Source organism: Leptosomus discolor, chromosome 8 (genome assembly GCF_034619465.1).
Source record: "Leptosomus discolor isolate bLepDis1 chromosome 8, bLepDis1.hap2, whole genome shotgun sequence".
In the NCBI taxonomy this organism is placed as follows: Eukaryota; Metazoa; Chordata; class Aves; order Leptosomiformes; family Leptosomidae; genus Leptosomus; species Leptosomus discolor.
Genome location: NC_141398.1, coordinates 38,347,145 through 38,363,655, shown reverse-complemented (window position 1 = coordinate 38,363,655; position 16,511 = coordinate 38,347,145). Strand labels below are relative to the sequence as shown.

At 40.9% G+C, this 16,511-nt stretch overlaps 1 protein-coding gene across 2 annotated transcripts in view; it reads left to right on the top strand.

Annotated features, from left to right (window-relative positions):
- KIAA0319 (KIAA0319 ortholog) overlaps nt 1–16,511 on the top strand; it is a 36,879-nt gene that overhangs the window by 18,813 nt on the left and 1,555 nt on the right. For both annotated transcript variants that reach the window (XM_009951447.2, XM_009951446.2), the window contains exons 9-18: nt 1,049–1,277; nt 3,136–3,259; nt 4,065–4,197; nt 5,084–5,232; nt 7,642–7,793; nt 8,912–9,050; nt 10,312–10,471; nt 11,778–11,920; nt 13,257–13,379; nt 14,821–14,911. In XM_009951447.2, coding sequence (XP_009949749.1) covers nt 1,049–1,277; nt 3,136–3,259; nt 4,065–4,197; nt 5,084–5,232; nt 7,642–7,793; nt 8,912–9,050; nt 10,312–10,471; nt 11,778–11,920; nt 13,257–13,379; nt 14,821–14,911 — 1,443 coding nt within the window. The remainder of the gene's footprint in view (nt 1–1,048; nt 1,278–3,135; nt 3,260–4,064; nt 4,198–5,083; nt 5,233–7,641; nt 7,794–8,911; nt 9,051–10,311; nt 10,472–11,777; nt 11,921–13,256; nt 13,380–14,820; nt 14,912–16,511) is intronic.

The following is a 16,511-nucleotide window of genomic DNA, read 5'->3' as shown; positions in this document are numbered from 1 at the left end:
TGTAGCCCCCTTTAAGTACTGGAAGGCTGCTAGAAGGTCTCCCCTGGGCCTTCTCTTCTCCAGGCTGAACAATCCCAGCTCTCTCAGCCTGTCTTCATAGGGGAGGTGCTCCACTCCCCCGAGCATCTTTGTGACCTCCTCTGTCTGTCTTATGCTGGGGGCCCCAGAGCGGGGTGCAGCACTGCAGGTGGGGTCTCACCAGAGCAGAGCAGAGGGGCAGAATCCCCTCCCTCGACCTCCTGGCCACACTGCTCTTGATGCAGCCCAGGATGTGGTTTGCTTTCTGGGCTGCAAGTGCACATTGCTGGCTCATATTCAGTTTTTCATCCACCAGCACCCCCATGTCCTTCTCTGCAGGGCTGCTCTTGATCCACTCATCACCCAGCCTGTGTCTGTGCTTGGGATTGCCCCGACCCATGTGCAGGACCTTGTACTTGGCATTGTTGAACTTCATGAGGTTTGCATGGGCCCACCTCTCCAGCTTGTTGAGGTCCCTCTGGATGGCCTCCCTTCCCTCCAGCATGTTGACCCCACCACACAGCTTGGTGTCGTCAGCAAGCTTGCTGAGGGTGCACTTAGTCCCACTGTCCATGTCACTGACAAAGGTGTTAAATAACACTGGTCCCAATACCGACCACTGAGGAACGCTGCTTGTTGCTGCTCTCTGCTCGGACATCGAGCTGTTGACTGTGACTCTTGAGTGCGACCATCCAGCCAGTTCCTGTTCCACCAAGTGGTCCATTTGTCAAATCCATGTCTCTCTAATTTAGAGATAAGGATGTTGTGTGGGACAGTGTCGAATACTTTGCACAAGTTTAGGTAGATGACATCAGTTGCTCTTCCCTTGTCCACCAGCGCTGTAACCCCGTCATAGAAGGCCTATGTTTCTGAACACAGGCCTTCTGTTTCTGAAGCAGCAGTACATACAATCTAATCAGTGACTCTGTTTTAGCTGATGTTAGAAAAAGTGCCAGAAGTGAACTTTTGAATTTAGGATGTGGCAGAAGTCCATCTTAACGGATTTCCGATACTGTTTTTCCTGTTGTAGACTCACGGTGATTGATTCAGACGGAGCAGCCAACTCCACCATTGCGTCTCTGACTGTCAACAAACCAGTGGATTACCCACCTATTGCCAATGCAGGACCTAATCAGGCAGTCACCTTGCCCCAGAACTTCATCACACTGAATGGAAACCAGAGCAGTGATGACCATGAAATTGTCAGCTATGAGTGGTCACTCAGTCCCAAAAGCAAAGGCAAGGTTGTAGCAATGCAGGTATGTCTATTTCTCCTTGCATAGGATTGGAAAGTTCTTCTATCTTTGCCTCTAACATAAGCAAACATATACCTAAGTAACTATGCAGAAGCACTGAAATACCTAGAGTGCTGTTACTCTTTTTTTTTTTTTTTTTGGTCATTTTTCCTCTCTGATGTATTCATTTCTTATTTTAGGTACAACTGTTAATTCCTTATCATTATTTTTTTCTTTACTTGTGGACCTTTCTCATTCCTGCTGTTGTTTGTTCCCTGGTGGTTTGGATAGGCTTCAAGTTCGCACTGTCTGTCCTTGGACCCTAGAGCTTGGTTCACAGGTTTCCATCTTCTGAGACGCTGGATGTGCTGAAAACTGGTTTTGGGAGACTGGGGGGGTAGTTGGGGTTTTCTTGTAATGCTTTCTGCTGGAGAAAGTAGGACTCAAATAGGAGAATCATTTTCTGAGTGAAAGATGACAAGACTTTTGGCAGTGTTATGAAGCCTTGCTCTGTGCACTGGGTTTTTTATGCTAAGACATGGGTTTCCTATGAAGGCTAACTGAATTTATTCTTTTATTTTCATGGCTGTATTTTAAAAATAAAAATTGAGAAAAGTTAGCAAAAATTTTCAGTGGACTTGCACTCAAGAAGTTGGAGACTCTTACAGCTCTGTAGGCGGTTGAGGTAATTAATAAAGTCAGATGAAGATCAGAAGCCATTTTTTGTAAGAGACGTGATTTCTATGTTGCAAGTGCTTTAGACCTTCAGAACTGGAAAGAAATCACTTTGTAGATCTGTTTAGGAAAGGAGTAATATTGATGCAAGCATATACTGTAGAGGCAATTATGAAACTATGAAAGGGCTTAGTGGCATAATGGCTTATTTCTGTTCGCTTACCAAGGCAAACACTTTCCAGAAGCATCCATGCAACCTGAACTTGTAGTTTTTAAGAGCTGTTCAGTCTTAAAGTAACCTTCCTGAAAGGAGGGAATGACTGATTAAGATATCTAATGGCTCCTTGGGTATTTAATGTGAAAATGCAAGACCATTTCACAGTTTCTTTTCAAGAGCCTAGTAATCTCTTTTCATGTCCCTAAAGCGAGTATGCTGGTCTCAGGTGTGTTATGTGGTATCCATGTTAGAGTGCCATATAACAAGTACCTCTGCTGGTTAGTTAATCATTTATCAGGTCCCTTAGTTCTTGTTATCACCTTTATCCAAAGAAACCGAAGCCTGATTGCATTGTGATTTGTTATTCCTCATATGGGAGCTGCCACAGATGTTTGGTTTATTAGCAAAAGGATCTATAGCTGGGCTATAGATGGCATTTTATGAGCTTATATAGGTGTTGGCTGATACTGCTGGCAGAGTATACTTGGGACAGAGTTGTCTAAATAGTTTTTTTCCACAAGCCTATCTGTCTAGGATTAAGTCAAGCTTCTTGGGTTTGTGTGTAACAATTTTTGTAAATATTATGTTAAAGAATGTCATGATGTTTGTTTTTAAAAAAAGGAAATGGAATAAGCTGCACTAATGTCCATCAGTGTTTAATTTCCTAATTGAGAAAGTTAATGTCCCATGTGTTTGACAATTATTGTTGTTCAGAAATAATGCAGCAATTATACCAACATAAGAAATTAAGATTATTGTCTATAGGCACTTCTCTGGGTTGGTAGGGACAGTTGCAGTAGTGAATACTTTACATCTGTCTGTGCATCAAATTTGGATTCTCCACTTTGTCTACAAGTTGCTTAAGCTGCTTGCCCAAACACTGTATTTATGAATTAAAACAATTTTTTTTTCTTTGTTTGTAAGACCTTTCATAATGCACGAGCATTTCTCTTTTACCTTGCGCTCTCTGTCTTTATAAACATCACGTAGGGAGTGCGGACGCCGTACCTCCAGTTATCTGCAATGCAGGAAGGAGATTATACGTTTCAGCTGACTGTCACAGACTCTGCGAGGCAGCAGTCCACGGCTGAGGTCACACTGATTGTACAGCCTGGTAAGTCAGATGCAGGCACGTCTGGGTCCCTCAGGGCTGGGCCAGCCTGGTGCCTTAGCACTGTCCTCGAATGCCTCATCTCCCCAAATTGCACCATTGAGATGGCAGTCTGAATATCCAGGAAACCTTTACAGTGGGCATTTTCTGCAGAGATCAAGAACGTGAATTGGAAGTACAGCATGTAGTCATGCCTTTCTAGACCTGTTATAGTGTGGAACTAGAAAGATGTTATTGCTAAAGTCAGATCCAAGGGTAAATAAACATCCAGGAAAATGGTAGCATTGCCAGTTTTACTATGTCACAAAAGCAGAGGTTGAAAACAGGATAATAGGTTATATGTTTCTGCACTAAATCTTCCAAGGTGTTAAATTTGCATTAACGTAGTGGTGTTTCGCTGACCTTGAGCAGCAGAAAACCTGGGCCGGTATCTTGAGGGCAAAGAACCATATTTGTGTGGGTGGTTTTGAAAGGGATGCAGTGGTGGAACCAGGAGAATACCCCACCACTCTTGTTATAAAAAATTTCATACAATGCATTGAGCATGCTGCAAAATTTGTGGAGTGTGACTGTGCCTTCAGATACAACTGTGAAAAAGGGAAGTACTTGCTGTGGGATTTGGCTTGTTGCACAGCTGGTCTCTCCCAGCTAGTATTTTCTGCTGGCTTGTGCATGTTACACTTGTGATTTGTACCTTTGAGCCAATATATCAAATCTGTAATATAATATTCTGTGTAAAATCTTCCCTCTGGCAATCCTTGCCAGTGACTACGTAGCAAATGTCATACCCTAAATATTATTTTTACAGAAAATAACAGTCCTCCAGTAGCAGTGGCTGGCCCTGACAAGGAATTGACCTTCCCAGTAGAAAGTACTACACTGGATGGAAGCAAAAGCCAAGATGACCAAGGCATTGTCTTCTATCATTGGGAAAATATCAGGTATCTAGAGATTTTACTAATCTCCAGTGAAATAAAGAACAAAGTGAAAGTGATTTGGTGCCAGAGCCTCTTGTGCAATTGCGTTGGCTGATGCGCTGTTTTGAGAACTACTTTGAGGATCTTCCTGCTCAGGTGGTGATACAGGGTAGGAGACAGGAATTTTAAGTTCAGCTTGGAAAGCTTAGCTCTGCCCCTGTTTTGTGATGTGTTATTTTGAGGCTTGCTGTTACAAAGTTAAGAGAAAATGACAGGAACTACTGTATCTCCCATTAAAAAGTGAGTAACAGGCTTGGGTACCCTCCTGTAACATACAAAGTTTTACCATTGGTGCTTACAGCTAGGGTTTCTCAGTCGCCTATGTGTTGAATAATAAAGTAAATTGTCAATCTATTTAGCCTGAGCTTTCAATGGTAAATGACTAAGGCACTCTTGAATGGTTAAGGAAAGTGTTTTACCAAAGTTTTTAATTGTATGTTTATGTGCAAAACGAATTGATCCTTAATAAAAGGATAAGGTATTAGCTCATGCAACTGTCCTGTCTATGGTGCAGGAAGAGGTTTACTGGCATCCTGTACATGTGAGTGGCTCTTAGAGCAACAGTGTTTGCATGCTCCCATGAAATAGTACAGCGAGGAGGTTGAACTTCTGGGGTGCATTTTCTACTCTTCTAATAACTGGGTATGCTTGTGTGCTTTGAATGTCTTGGAAAAAAAGGATTTATGAATTCTCTGAACTAAACTCATGTCTCATATAGTTCTTTAACCATCAGTGTTTATAGCAGTGGTAGAAGTACAGTGTACATAGAAGCAAATGACTTGAGCAATGCTGCTGAAAGAACAATTTGGCTGGCTGTGCAGGATTATTTTTCTGAGATGTTTTCTTTCAGTGGACCAAGCTCTGTACAGATGGAAAATGGTGACAAAGCAATAGCAACCGTGACTGGTCTTCAGGTTGGTACCTATCGCTTCAGGCTGACCGTGAAAGACCAACAGGGCTTAAGCAGTGCATCTGTGCTATCTATTACTGTGAAGGAAGGTAAGCCTAGTTGCTGCTTCTTAGGATATGGCAGGCAACTTGTCAGTTAATTCAATCACTGACAGAATGTAAAGGAAATCAGAACAGAAAAGGATGATGTATTTGTCATATTTCAAGGGTATTGAAGAAGAGTTACTGCTGTTTTGTAATAAAGTAGTATTGTGAGTGACTGGTAGAATTAATTTTGCTTACTGCAGGCTTTTTTAATGTTAAATATATGCAGAATTAGTTGTAATAAAAAAGCTCCGAAATACTGGTTTTGACCATGGTGTGTCACCTTCATTAAGAGGATATGTTTTTATTTTGGTCACAAAGTTAAGCTTTGAGCAGAAAAGCAATTTTACTGTGGGTTTCAAGTAACATCCAAGAAGTGAGGTCTCAGACTATACCAATTTCCACTTTAAAACTTAACATTAAAAGACCTGTATTATTTTGGTTTTTTGATACAGAGAAACTGTTTCTGTGGTGTTTATTTCATTTATTTTTTCCCCAACATGCATGCTGTAGGAGAGGCTTTAGGGTAATAATAACTATTATGCGAGATCATAGAATTGTAGATTCGTTTAGGTCGGAAGAGACCTTTAAGATCATCAAGTCCATCCATTAACACAACGCTGCCAAGTCGACCTCTAAAAACCATGTCCCTAAGCGCCACATCTATATGTCTTTTAAATACCTCCAGGGGTGGTGATTAACCACTTCCCTGGGCAGCCTGTGCCAATGCTCAACAACCCTTTTCAGTGGGAAATTCTTCCTGATATCCAGTCTAAACCTCCCCTGGCCCAACTTAAGGCTATTTCCTCTAGTCCTATCACTTACTATTTGGAAAAAGAGACTGACCTCCGCCTCACTACAGCCTTCTTTCAGGCTGTTGTAGAGAGAAATAAGGTCTCCCTTCAGCCTCCTCTTCTCCAGACTAAACAACCCCGGTTCCCTCAGCTGCACCTCGTAAGACTTGTGCTCTAGACCCTTCACCAGCTTTGTTGCTTTTCTGACAGAGATACTGTCAGGTACTCCTGACAGATTTCATAGCTTTGGCTTAAGTTGCATCCTCAAGTTTGCAGCTGGTGATAATTCTACCATCTTTTGCCTCATGTAGTTCCTTAGGGAATGGTTTTAGCAATCTCTATGGGCCTATGCTTCCTTTTAAAGAAGATGGCGTGATACATTTCAAATCTTGGTTGGTACAGTGCTTAGCTTTCTGTTGCATACCTTGTTTTTTGAGGGGAGCGATGCACTCTGGCTCTGCAAGTATGGTACCTATACCATTTATGAAATGATGGTAGAGTTGCATTAGAATCTTAGCTGCTGCCTTTCTTGAAAACAGTGCAGCCTTGTTTCTTTTTGACTTGGTATCACTGCAGAACAAATGAAACTTGGAGAAGAAACTGAACTAAGTTTTACCAATGCACATCGTTGGTTGAACTGCTTCAGAGTTTCAGTTAGGTGTTTACTCAAAAACACATGGCAACAGCTCTGCTCAAATGTGTCTCATGGTCTCATTTATGCTGTGAAGTGTAGCCACTGTATGTACTGACTACAGTCACAGGTTCAATATTAAAAATATTCAGAGCTCCAACAGCCAAGCTTAATCAACTGGTTTATTTGGAAGAGACAAGAAGATCACTTGTATCACAGAGAACTCTATGCTGTTCTAAAGAATAGCTACAGCCAATGTCCTGGAGATCTGCCCAAAACTGAGTTATCTATGTCCAACCTAATACTCAGACCAACGAGGTATTTCACTCAGCCTCACAGCTTCCTGGAGCCCTGTCTTACCAGTTATGTTCTAAATAAAAGTCAGTGATGTCTGCTTTCTGGACAGAGAATGTGTTCATGTTTCTTCGGTGTTTTTTGGCCGTACTCCCAATGCATGCCTTAATTTCACTGCTAGCAGTAAACAAAAAGCATTCGGGAACTGGGTTTACTCTAAGTATTCTGATTACACTTTGCCTAAATATAGGCATTGAGAAGATGTAAGACCTTTCACAAACTTCTGTTAGGTAATAAGTGATTCTCAAGATGAGAAGAGCCCAGCATGGTGATCTCATGCTGAGCTGTGTTTCTAAGTAAGCAGAAAATCTTTTTGCTTGACTGGAGACCTGACACTTGAGTTATTGTGAATTTACAAATAGAGTACCCCACAATACTTTCTGAAAAAGATCTTTTTGGATGGTACCTCTTATTGGTGTTCTTGTCATGGTGCAGCTCAGCTTTTGTCAGGTTGTAATAATCCCGTAGACAAATTATGTATACTCACTCATTCTTTCCCTGTACATTTGACATGAGATTTTGTTGTTACTGCCTGTAATCATCAGGTAAAGAATTGCAGTGTGGGTATATTGGCAATGGCATGTCATATTTCTCATGTTTTGAAAGCAAATCCTTCTCCACTATTTTTATGGCTAGAAAACAACAGTCCACCCCGAGCACACGCTGGTGGAAAGCATATTCTAGTGCTTCCAAATAACTCTGTTACCTTGGATGGCTCAAGGTCTGCTGATGACCAGGGCATCGTGTCATATTTGTGGATTCGGGATGGTCAAAGCCCGGCAGCTGGGGTAAGTTTCTTGAAGGTTGTAACTAGTCAAATTCAGCTCTTGTTATGCATGTAGTATCACTGCAGCAGGGCAAGCAGGTGTGACTCGTAGGATGCTGTGGTGTCTACTTCTGGTTTGTCTCCCCTGCTCTCTCTAATGCTTTGGTTCAAGGGGCTCGTTATGCTTTCAGTACAGCTATAGAATATGGTAGCTAAGTAAGAGGACAGTAGCAGCATGGTCTTAGTTGAGAAAGACTTGAGACAGAAGGATGAAGTTGTGACTTTTAAAGAGTAATTTGTGATAGTACCAAGCTAATGTGTTTGAGAGAAAAATAATCTGAAATCCAGATATTCCAAAGGTGGAAGAGTCTGAGAGAGCAAGAAGTACCCATAAAGACTAAGGAATCATGTCTGGTACCACATGAGGCGAAACTTGCAGTTTAAGGTAAAAATGGTGTTTGATGCTAGATATATGGATACATTGCCTGGCAGACCATGGTAAATAGCCTCGGTGGTAGTGGACTCTGCTCTCTGAGGGGGCACACAGCAGTACCACCTCATGATAAACTGAAGCTTATATGTCAGCTACTTAAAGTGTGATAACTTCTTTTGTGTATCTGCACAAAGTGTGGACAGCTCTTCTCAGTCAGGAAGATAGTGGCAAACCAGCGAGAACTGGGAGAAGAGAAACAGCAGAATGATAACAAAGCTTCTAGAAGCAATTCACATGAGGGTATGAGAAGAGTTGAAGAGGTTTAGTTCAAATATAGCTGGCAGTGATGATAGTTGGAAATACATGAACTCCAAGGAAAGGAACTAATTTGGGAGTTAAGAAAGTAGAATTGAGGATACTGCAGTAAAATTGAGAAATAATAATGTAACTCTCTCAGATTTTCAAGCAGATGAGTACTTGAGAATGTCAGGTGTTCTTTTTTTTAAAATAAAAATATGCATACTATGCAGACATCCTTATTAGCTGCCACTTCCAAATTTGCATTACTGTGCTATAAACTGTGGGTAGGTCACATTTGTCCTAAAAGCCAAAGCAAGAACTCACACTGTCATGCCAGATACCTGATTTGATAGTCGCACCTGCAACTTTCTCTGAGAGTATAATCATCCCGATACCATTTTTTGCAGGATGTGATCCATGGCTCAGACCACAAGGCAGTGCTGCAGTTAACTAATCTGGTGGAAGGAACCTATACTTTTCACTTGAAAGTGACTGATGCTAAAGGAGACACAGATATTGATTCAACAACTGTTGAAGTGCGGCCTGGTATGGCAATTAAAAGGTCATCCATACGTTGTGAATACCTCACCTTTGTTCTCCTTTTCACTTATTTCAATGGTGACAAGAGTCTCTCAAGTTAAAACACAAAGCAAACAAGTCTCACTCTTCCTGTCTTCTTATTGTTCTCTCAATAGGCCTGAGTGTGTTAGATGACGACATGTTAAAGATTCTTAACTATCAGTTACACCGTAGCCTTACTGGAAGCACAAATAAATAAAAATCATACTTCCTAGTTAATATTTTCATTAGGGCTTTGTTGCTTTTCACTAATTGTAGGTTTTGTTGCTTTTTTCTGGCTGTTAGTCATTTTGACCAATGGAAAGAAATGGGAGCTGAGCATGAAGTTTAGGTACAAATACTGCAGTTTGTGTGTTTGCTTCAAAGTGTGGTTTTATGCTTGTTTTCTTTCTTTCATCCTGAAAGCCAAAAACAAACCTCAAAGAATTTCAGGGTTTTTTAAATTGTCTTTTTGTGGTTTGATACTACTCGTATATAGGCTTGTTTTCAAATGCAGGATAAATGGCTATGTGATGGAAGCATAAGTTAAGGTTTCAGGAAAAGAGTCTGAAATCTTGGGTCTGTCAGAGATTTCTTGTTTGTCTGGTTCCTGGGCAATAATTTTATTTCTGTTCCTAACTCTGTTGTTGAATGTAGTCACAATAATTGACTCAGGATTCTCATTGGATATCTGTGAAGCTTGTTTTGTTTGCAAGGCACTCTAGAAGTTCGAGCATTATTTAACAGAACCCTCAGTTTGTGAAGGTAAACAAATTTGATATTTCTCAAATTGACCATCCTCATTTAGACTCGCTTACAGAGTCTTGCATGTACCATATGAGTCCATCTTTGCCTCCCTTTTCCTGGTTGGTAGCCAGTAGTAGGTAACTAGCAGCGAACTTATAAGTTAGACTTACCTCATGCTTACCTCTGACCTTAAGAGGGAACAGAAGTTGCTGTTCTGCACAGAAATGTGCTAATGCTGAACTGAAGTACACACTGAAGTGCTTTCTCTCAGCTGGTAAGCTGGGTTGCTGTCTTAGGACCCACCAGGTTTGTTTCAGAGAGAATGTGAAAATGTAGGTTAAGTACTTTTCTAAGAACGCAAAATGGTCGTGTTATAAGGGGTATGGGTCTTACGCAGGAAAACACAGTGTTAATAGATACTTCTGAGTACTGCATGTTGTCTTCAGTTGATACTGAAGTCTTTGCCAGGCTCTGAAAGAACAGCACATTCTTCTTCTGTCAGATCCCAAAAGGAGTGGTCTAGTGGAGCTGATTCTGCAAGTTGGAGTGGGACAGTTGAGTGAACAGCAGAAGGACACCCTGGTGAGACAGCTGGCTGTATTGCTGAATGTTTTGGATTCAGATATCAAAGTTCAGAAGATACAAGCCTACTCAGATAAAAGGTACAAAGATATCCTGCTGTGCCAGGAAGATTTGTGATTTTCCTTGACTCTTTCACAGCTCAGAATTGGTTGCAAAATATTTTTGCTAAGACGACAAAAGATTGCTAAAGCTCTCAACAGTGTACACTTCAAAAGGTGAATTTCTTCAGCTGTGGTAGAAAATTGATGAAGTAAGCTCTCTGGAACTGGTTTGTTTAAAAAATAATAAATTAAAAATTCTCTGTATAGTTTTTTTTTAATTTCTTCCTTTAAAGAAACCATGTTCATATATTTCAATGTCTTTGTTCCATATAGTGCTATTATTTTTCCCATATGCTGGATGGAGTGAGACAGACTTTCTCACAGTGAAGCAAGTATGGTATTTCAAAATAAGGTTTCAGATCTATCTGCTCAAACCTGTTTTATTCCCCTTTCCTTCTACCTTCTATTCCAAGTATTTTATAAACATTTTCCCAGGTAACTGGTGATGAAAATCCATTTTTTGCAAAGAAAACTACACAGTGGATACTCCTAAGTGTGGTATCTTACTCTGAAGGAGAAATACTGCCTCTAATCCTCTAATTGGTGTAGAGGGCTAGAGATGGCTATGCATACCCAGAGAAACTTCTCAGTGTGATTGGTAGAACCTGTTGACATGAGCGATCTTTAAATTACTTGTTGTTAACTACTTGGTAATTTAAAAGCCATTTTGGTGTCTATTTAGCTCTTGGGAAACCTCTTAAAATTTTAAAACAAACAGTTTAGATAATCTCACATTTATAGCTATGACATTTTTAATCACAGCCTCCAGTTACTGCTTTTCAGATAAAGATGTTCCCTGAAGTGTCTGATACAGGATGAAATCAATATGACCTAACTTAAAAAAAAAAAAAAGGGCAGGAGGGCAGGCTTCCACATGAAGTTCTCTGGCTCCCTTGCTTCTGAGCTTTTCCTGTTCTTAAATTCAGTATCCTAAACGTAGTCAAACTGCTTCAGAGTGCTTTGACAGGTTCTAGATGAGAGTGAGGAAAGCAAATGTATACATACTTAAAGCGAGAGTCAGGAAGACCAAGGAGGAAATTACATTTGCTGTTGTCTTCACCCTTCTTCTGTGAAACTGAGAAGCCAGAGAACTGCTGGAGCTGCTGACTCAGAATGAAGTCCATGGCATCTGGATGGAGTTGACTGATCCATGGAAGGAGTTCCCTGATCTTTATCAGTGGTGATGTTTGCTTTCCAGAAACAAACAAAACCAAACGCTGTAAACTGGGTGCCTGGCAAAAGTGATTTTTAACAGCAGTCATGACCTTAGCTGTTCTTTCTGCAGCACCGCGGTTGTGTTCTATGTGCAGAACGGGCATCCTTCCAAGGTGATTGAGGCATTGGACGTCTCACGAACTCTGCATGTGCAGCTTTTGAAAGAGAAGGCTGACTTTCTGCTTTTTAAAGTCCTGCGGGTTGACACAGCTGGTATGTTTTGGATCATGCTTGCTTATCTTGGAACTTTGTGGGCGTTTGGCTAACACAGCACCTGGAAAAGTGCATTAAGGCCATCTGGTGTCTGTGCTTGGATGTAGCTTTCCAAAAGATGACATTGAAAACAGTACTTAAAATGCTTGTTCATTTGTGCCAGTTTTACCTGTGCTCTTTTAAAAGATATCATCTGTAACAGCCGGCGAAAGCATATCTTAATCCGTCTGCATCAGGAAGGCCTGGGGAATGGGGATGAGGATAAAGGCACCCCACTCATGCCATCTTTTGTTGGAAGATGGGCAAAACTTCTTTTAGCCGTAATACAGAATGTTTCATGTCTCCAATTCCTTCAAGGCTTTTAGTGTTCCCTAATAGGCTTGTAATGTAACTTGGTTTTGTCTGTATTGGGCAAAATAGTCAGGGGATCACTGTGTTATAATCTAGTCTTATTTGCAGTGTGGACAGACCGCTGGGGTTTCTTACAATGAACTTTTTCTTTCCCGATAAAGATGCTTGAACTTCTAAGCCTGTTTTAAACTTCACTAGTAATGTGAACCCTTTATGATACTCGGATATTACAGATATGACTTCTCCGTAATTTAAAATTAGGACATAATGATCCAAAAACAAACAGAGCAAGCAAGCTCTGGCAATAGTAGTAGATTTTGTGGTAAATTCTCTCTTTATTTACCTGTTGAAAAGGACTGTTGTTCTATTGTAAATGTACTTGGATTACCAAAATGTGTAGGTGTCACTTGAAAATATGCGTTAACATTTTTCTTGACAGCAAATCTGCTGTTCTAAAGGGGAATAACTTTTTATTTTAGTCTGATACGACACATTGATCTAGCAATACCTATTACTGTAAGCATATGAGGTTTGTAAGTGTTCTGGCCTCAGATGCTATAATTCAGTTTTGAAATACTGAAATACTCTGTAATTTATTGGTATAATGCTTGTCTTCTAGTACCTGAAAGTGCTGATGTTCCTCAGTTCTCGGGTACTTTAGAAGTTCTTACAAATATGTCATAAAGAAAGGAGAAGGTCTGAATTCCACAACTTATCTTTATTTCTGGTTAGAATAAACTGGTTTTGGCTTGCATACAATTTCAATATTGTATGCATAAGATATATTGTTATCTTTCTCTTCAGAGCCAGCAGTCTGTTGAACTGTAAATCTATTTAACACGTAACAGCAGAGGAAAGGAGATTTAAAAAAAATATCAGAATGTTAGGAACTAGATGCTTTACCACCGATCAAGTCTCACAGTAAGAAGATGTGTGACAAGCTGTCCATTTACACAAATTGACCTATGTTTGGGTTTGTTCTTAGCTTGTCTTTTAAAATGCTCTGGACATGGACACTGTGACCCCATAACAAAGCGCTGCATTTGCTACCAGCTGTGGATGGAAAATTTGATTCATCGTTACCTAAATGATGGAGAGAGTAATTGTGGTGAGTTTGGGGTTTGTGGGTTGCATTTCAAGAGTAACTCATCGATTTGTGAGACTGTTGATTATTTGCTGTTGGAATGAGGAGTACTTAGGAGGTAGATGCTATGGGAAGACTGAAACAATCTCTTTGTTTTCCAGCCCAGCGATATCTTTCTGGAGAAAGATATTTGAATAACGTCTTGAAATGATAATGTCTTGACAGTAGTGGCCTATGTTTAAAATATTTTGGAAGTTTATTTTTTAAAAATGTATCTATCACTATTTGAGGGAAAAAAAAAAGCATTAAAACTTTGTCATGGGAGAGAGATCTTGCAACGCTTTGGGGCCAGTTGGAAGTGTTAAATAGCGTGGGCATTGCAAAGCGTTTGAGTAGTATTCATCTGATTGTTGCAAACCTGAAAAAGAGGGAACAACTTAGATTCTGTGAATGGGTGGTTGATGCTTCTGTGCCGGAAGTATGACCTGACGTAAGGAAAGAAAGCACCAGTGTTCTGGACTAACCAATGTAGTCACCTTTAAAACGTCACCTTTTTAGCGTGGTTAATTTCACTGTTTCCTTCAGTTTGCCTGTTGCACCTGGGAAATACAATTTGGTTTCACCAGCTTAATCGTGTGTATATTCTGTGGCACACCTAACGTATCAGCTAAGCCTCTCTATTTCAAATATCTAATAGTTTTATTTTAACTAAATTGGTCTTCTGCTTAAGTTGAACTAAAGCTCAGCTTTCAGTACTGTGCAGGCTTGGAGACATTTGCTGAGCAATGCACTACTGTTCAAGTAAACCTGTAGAAATTCATGAGGAGCTTGCTACAAGCCATTAAGTAACCATGGGCCATGTGTCAGTCTGTTAGGGAATGAAGACTAATTGACCAGCCGAAATGGGACCGCAGGTTTTAAGCCTGAGGCTGGGACCTCCTGTAGCCCTGCCCTAATGCTATGTTGTTCCATAGGGTAATAGTAACACTGAAATAGCAAGTATACACATGTTGGAGTTCACATTATTGCACATCTCTCTGTATGCTTCTCATGTTTTCCTGGATTTACAAATGTAAGCATGTGGGTAGAAGGGTCTGTCTCTAATCGGCTGCTCTTTTAAAGTACTACTAGAATTCCAGACCCAGAGTACACCTGTGTTTATTTCAGTTAGAGAACGACAGCTGAGGTGGTAACCATGCCCTTTTGACTTCCTGTTCCCACATAGACTTCAGGGTATCTTGGGATGGTAAAAGGTATTGGAGTGGAAGAAAATCTTCAAGCGTGCACTTTCAGTCTGGAAGCCCAAAAATTTTTAGGGATTCTTCTGAGAATATGAAGGTGCTAAGTTTTCCTAAGTTCCTGTTGCCATCCCCATTTCTCAGGACTCGTTGTTTTAATAGAGTTGTATTAGAAATTATCCTATTAATATTACTTAACAAAGCACTGTTGTGTTTCTTTTTTTCAGAGTGGAGTATACTGTATGTGACTGTATCTGTGTTTATTGTGATCGTGGTCATGGTAGGGCTTGCCTGGTTCTGCATCTGCTGCTGCAAAAGGTACATGATTTGTGTTTCTTTTTGATGGGATATATGCAAAAACTGCACACAACCTCCACGTTTTAGTCCAGTCCTTAGCACTAAACCACTGAACTCTTTCCAGACATGTGAGGAGGTTCCTGTGGCTATTTCTATACAGACACACTTTCATTGAAAGAAAAGTGTCCATTTGTGTCTCCATGCTCTTCTGCGTTTTGAAAAAGAAAAAGCTGATGTTGGGACTACCCTTCATATTAAGAGATAATTTATGTTAAAATGCTGAGAGCATACTATAGGTCTTCATGGTCTTCCACTGAGTCCTCCAGGTACTCCGTACTACGAAAAGAGAGACATGCCCTGAAGGTTACCAAAGTAGGCGTGTTCTAGGCCATGGGAAGGGAGCTGCTCCCAACCTAGTGTCTCCCTTGGACAGGAAGGGTAGACATGTGAGCTGCATCTAGCTGACAGGCAAGGAGCACTCTAGTGATCTCAGTCATGCAAACTTTTTGCCCTCTTTCCTTAAACAGTTTTGCCAGCTACTGTATGTCGTTTCTCTCTCTGTACCTTTCTCCTAGTGAGCCAATAACAAATTCTCTTTCAAGTGACAAGCCCTGTAAGTTCTGTTACTAGAGCAAGCATTTTTGCTGCTGCTTAAAAACCCCAGCAAATAGGTAGCTTGTTCAGGTGTTAGCAAAATTGAAATACTGTCAAAATCTTTCTGGATTTTCAGCTTTTTCTAGGGTGCCTTTACAGTATGTAAAGGATGCTGTTTGAAATGCATGGGAGTTGGTACTGATTTCCTTTTTATGGTTGAAGGAACAGTGTTGTTTGCAGAAAGGTTTAAATAGAAGTGTGTCCCAATCCACTGCCACAGTGTGGGGTGGAGCCTCACAGGCTTGGGTGCGTTTGATGAGAAAGGGATTGTTTATGGAGTTCAGCTGCTTCTGTCCTTCGTCCTCATGTGGCTTGTGCCAGAGAGTAAGGGCTGGATGATACAGATATGTGTGAAAAAGAGGAGGGAAGTCCTGCACAGCATGCAAAATGGCAAGAGATGCACTCTGCCTTGCAGAAACTACAGGAAAAGGATACACTGTAGTGCAAGATTTGGTTGGAGTTTTGGAGGTGTTAAAGGCTTTGTTGAGTTGCCAAATGAGCTCAATTTTTTAGACTGCTGTAGAGGGGAGGCTGTTGCTGTAATGTCAGCTGAGCTGTAGTTGTCTTCTCCACTGTGAACTGTGCATTCTGGGTGGAAGTTCTTCTCCAGACATTGCCAGAGTCAATCGTTGCCTTGACAAAGGGCACGTGTCCACCTGTGCACCCCAAGTTAGGAGAAGGAGGGCCAGAAAAATGCCTGAAGTGTGACAGCATCCTCTAGGAAGTGCCCCCTTGGTTTCATGCATGAATGCCTGTATTTCTACCCTGAAATCCTTTGTTGCCTCTCGATCCAGTACAACACACAGTTCTGTGTCTGTTCTTACAGCTCCAGGACTTTTCCTTCTGTATTAATGAGCAGCTGAGTAACTCCTGCAAACAGCTGAAATGTAACATAGAGACGATGAAGATTGCAGCATTGTAGTAGTAGATGTTGGGGAAGGATTTAAATGAAGAAAGAAGAGGTGCA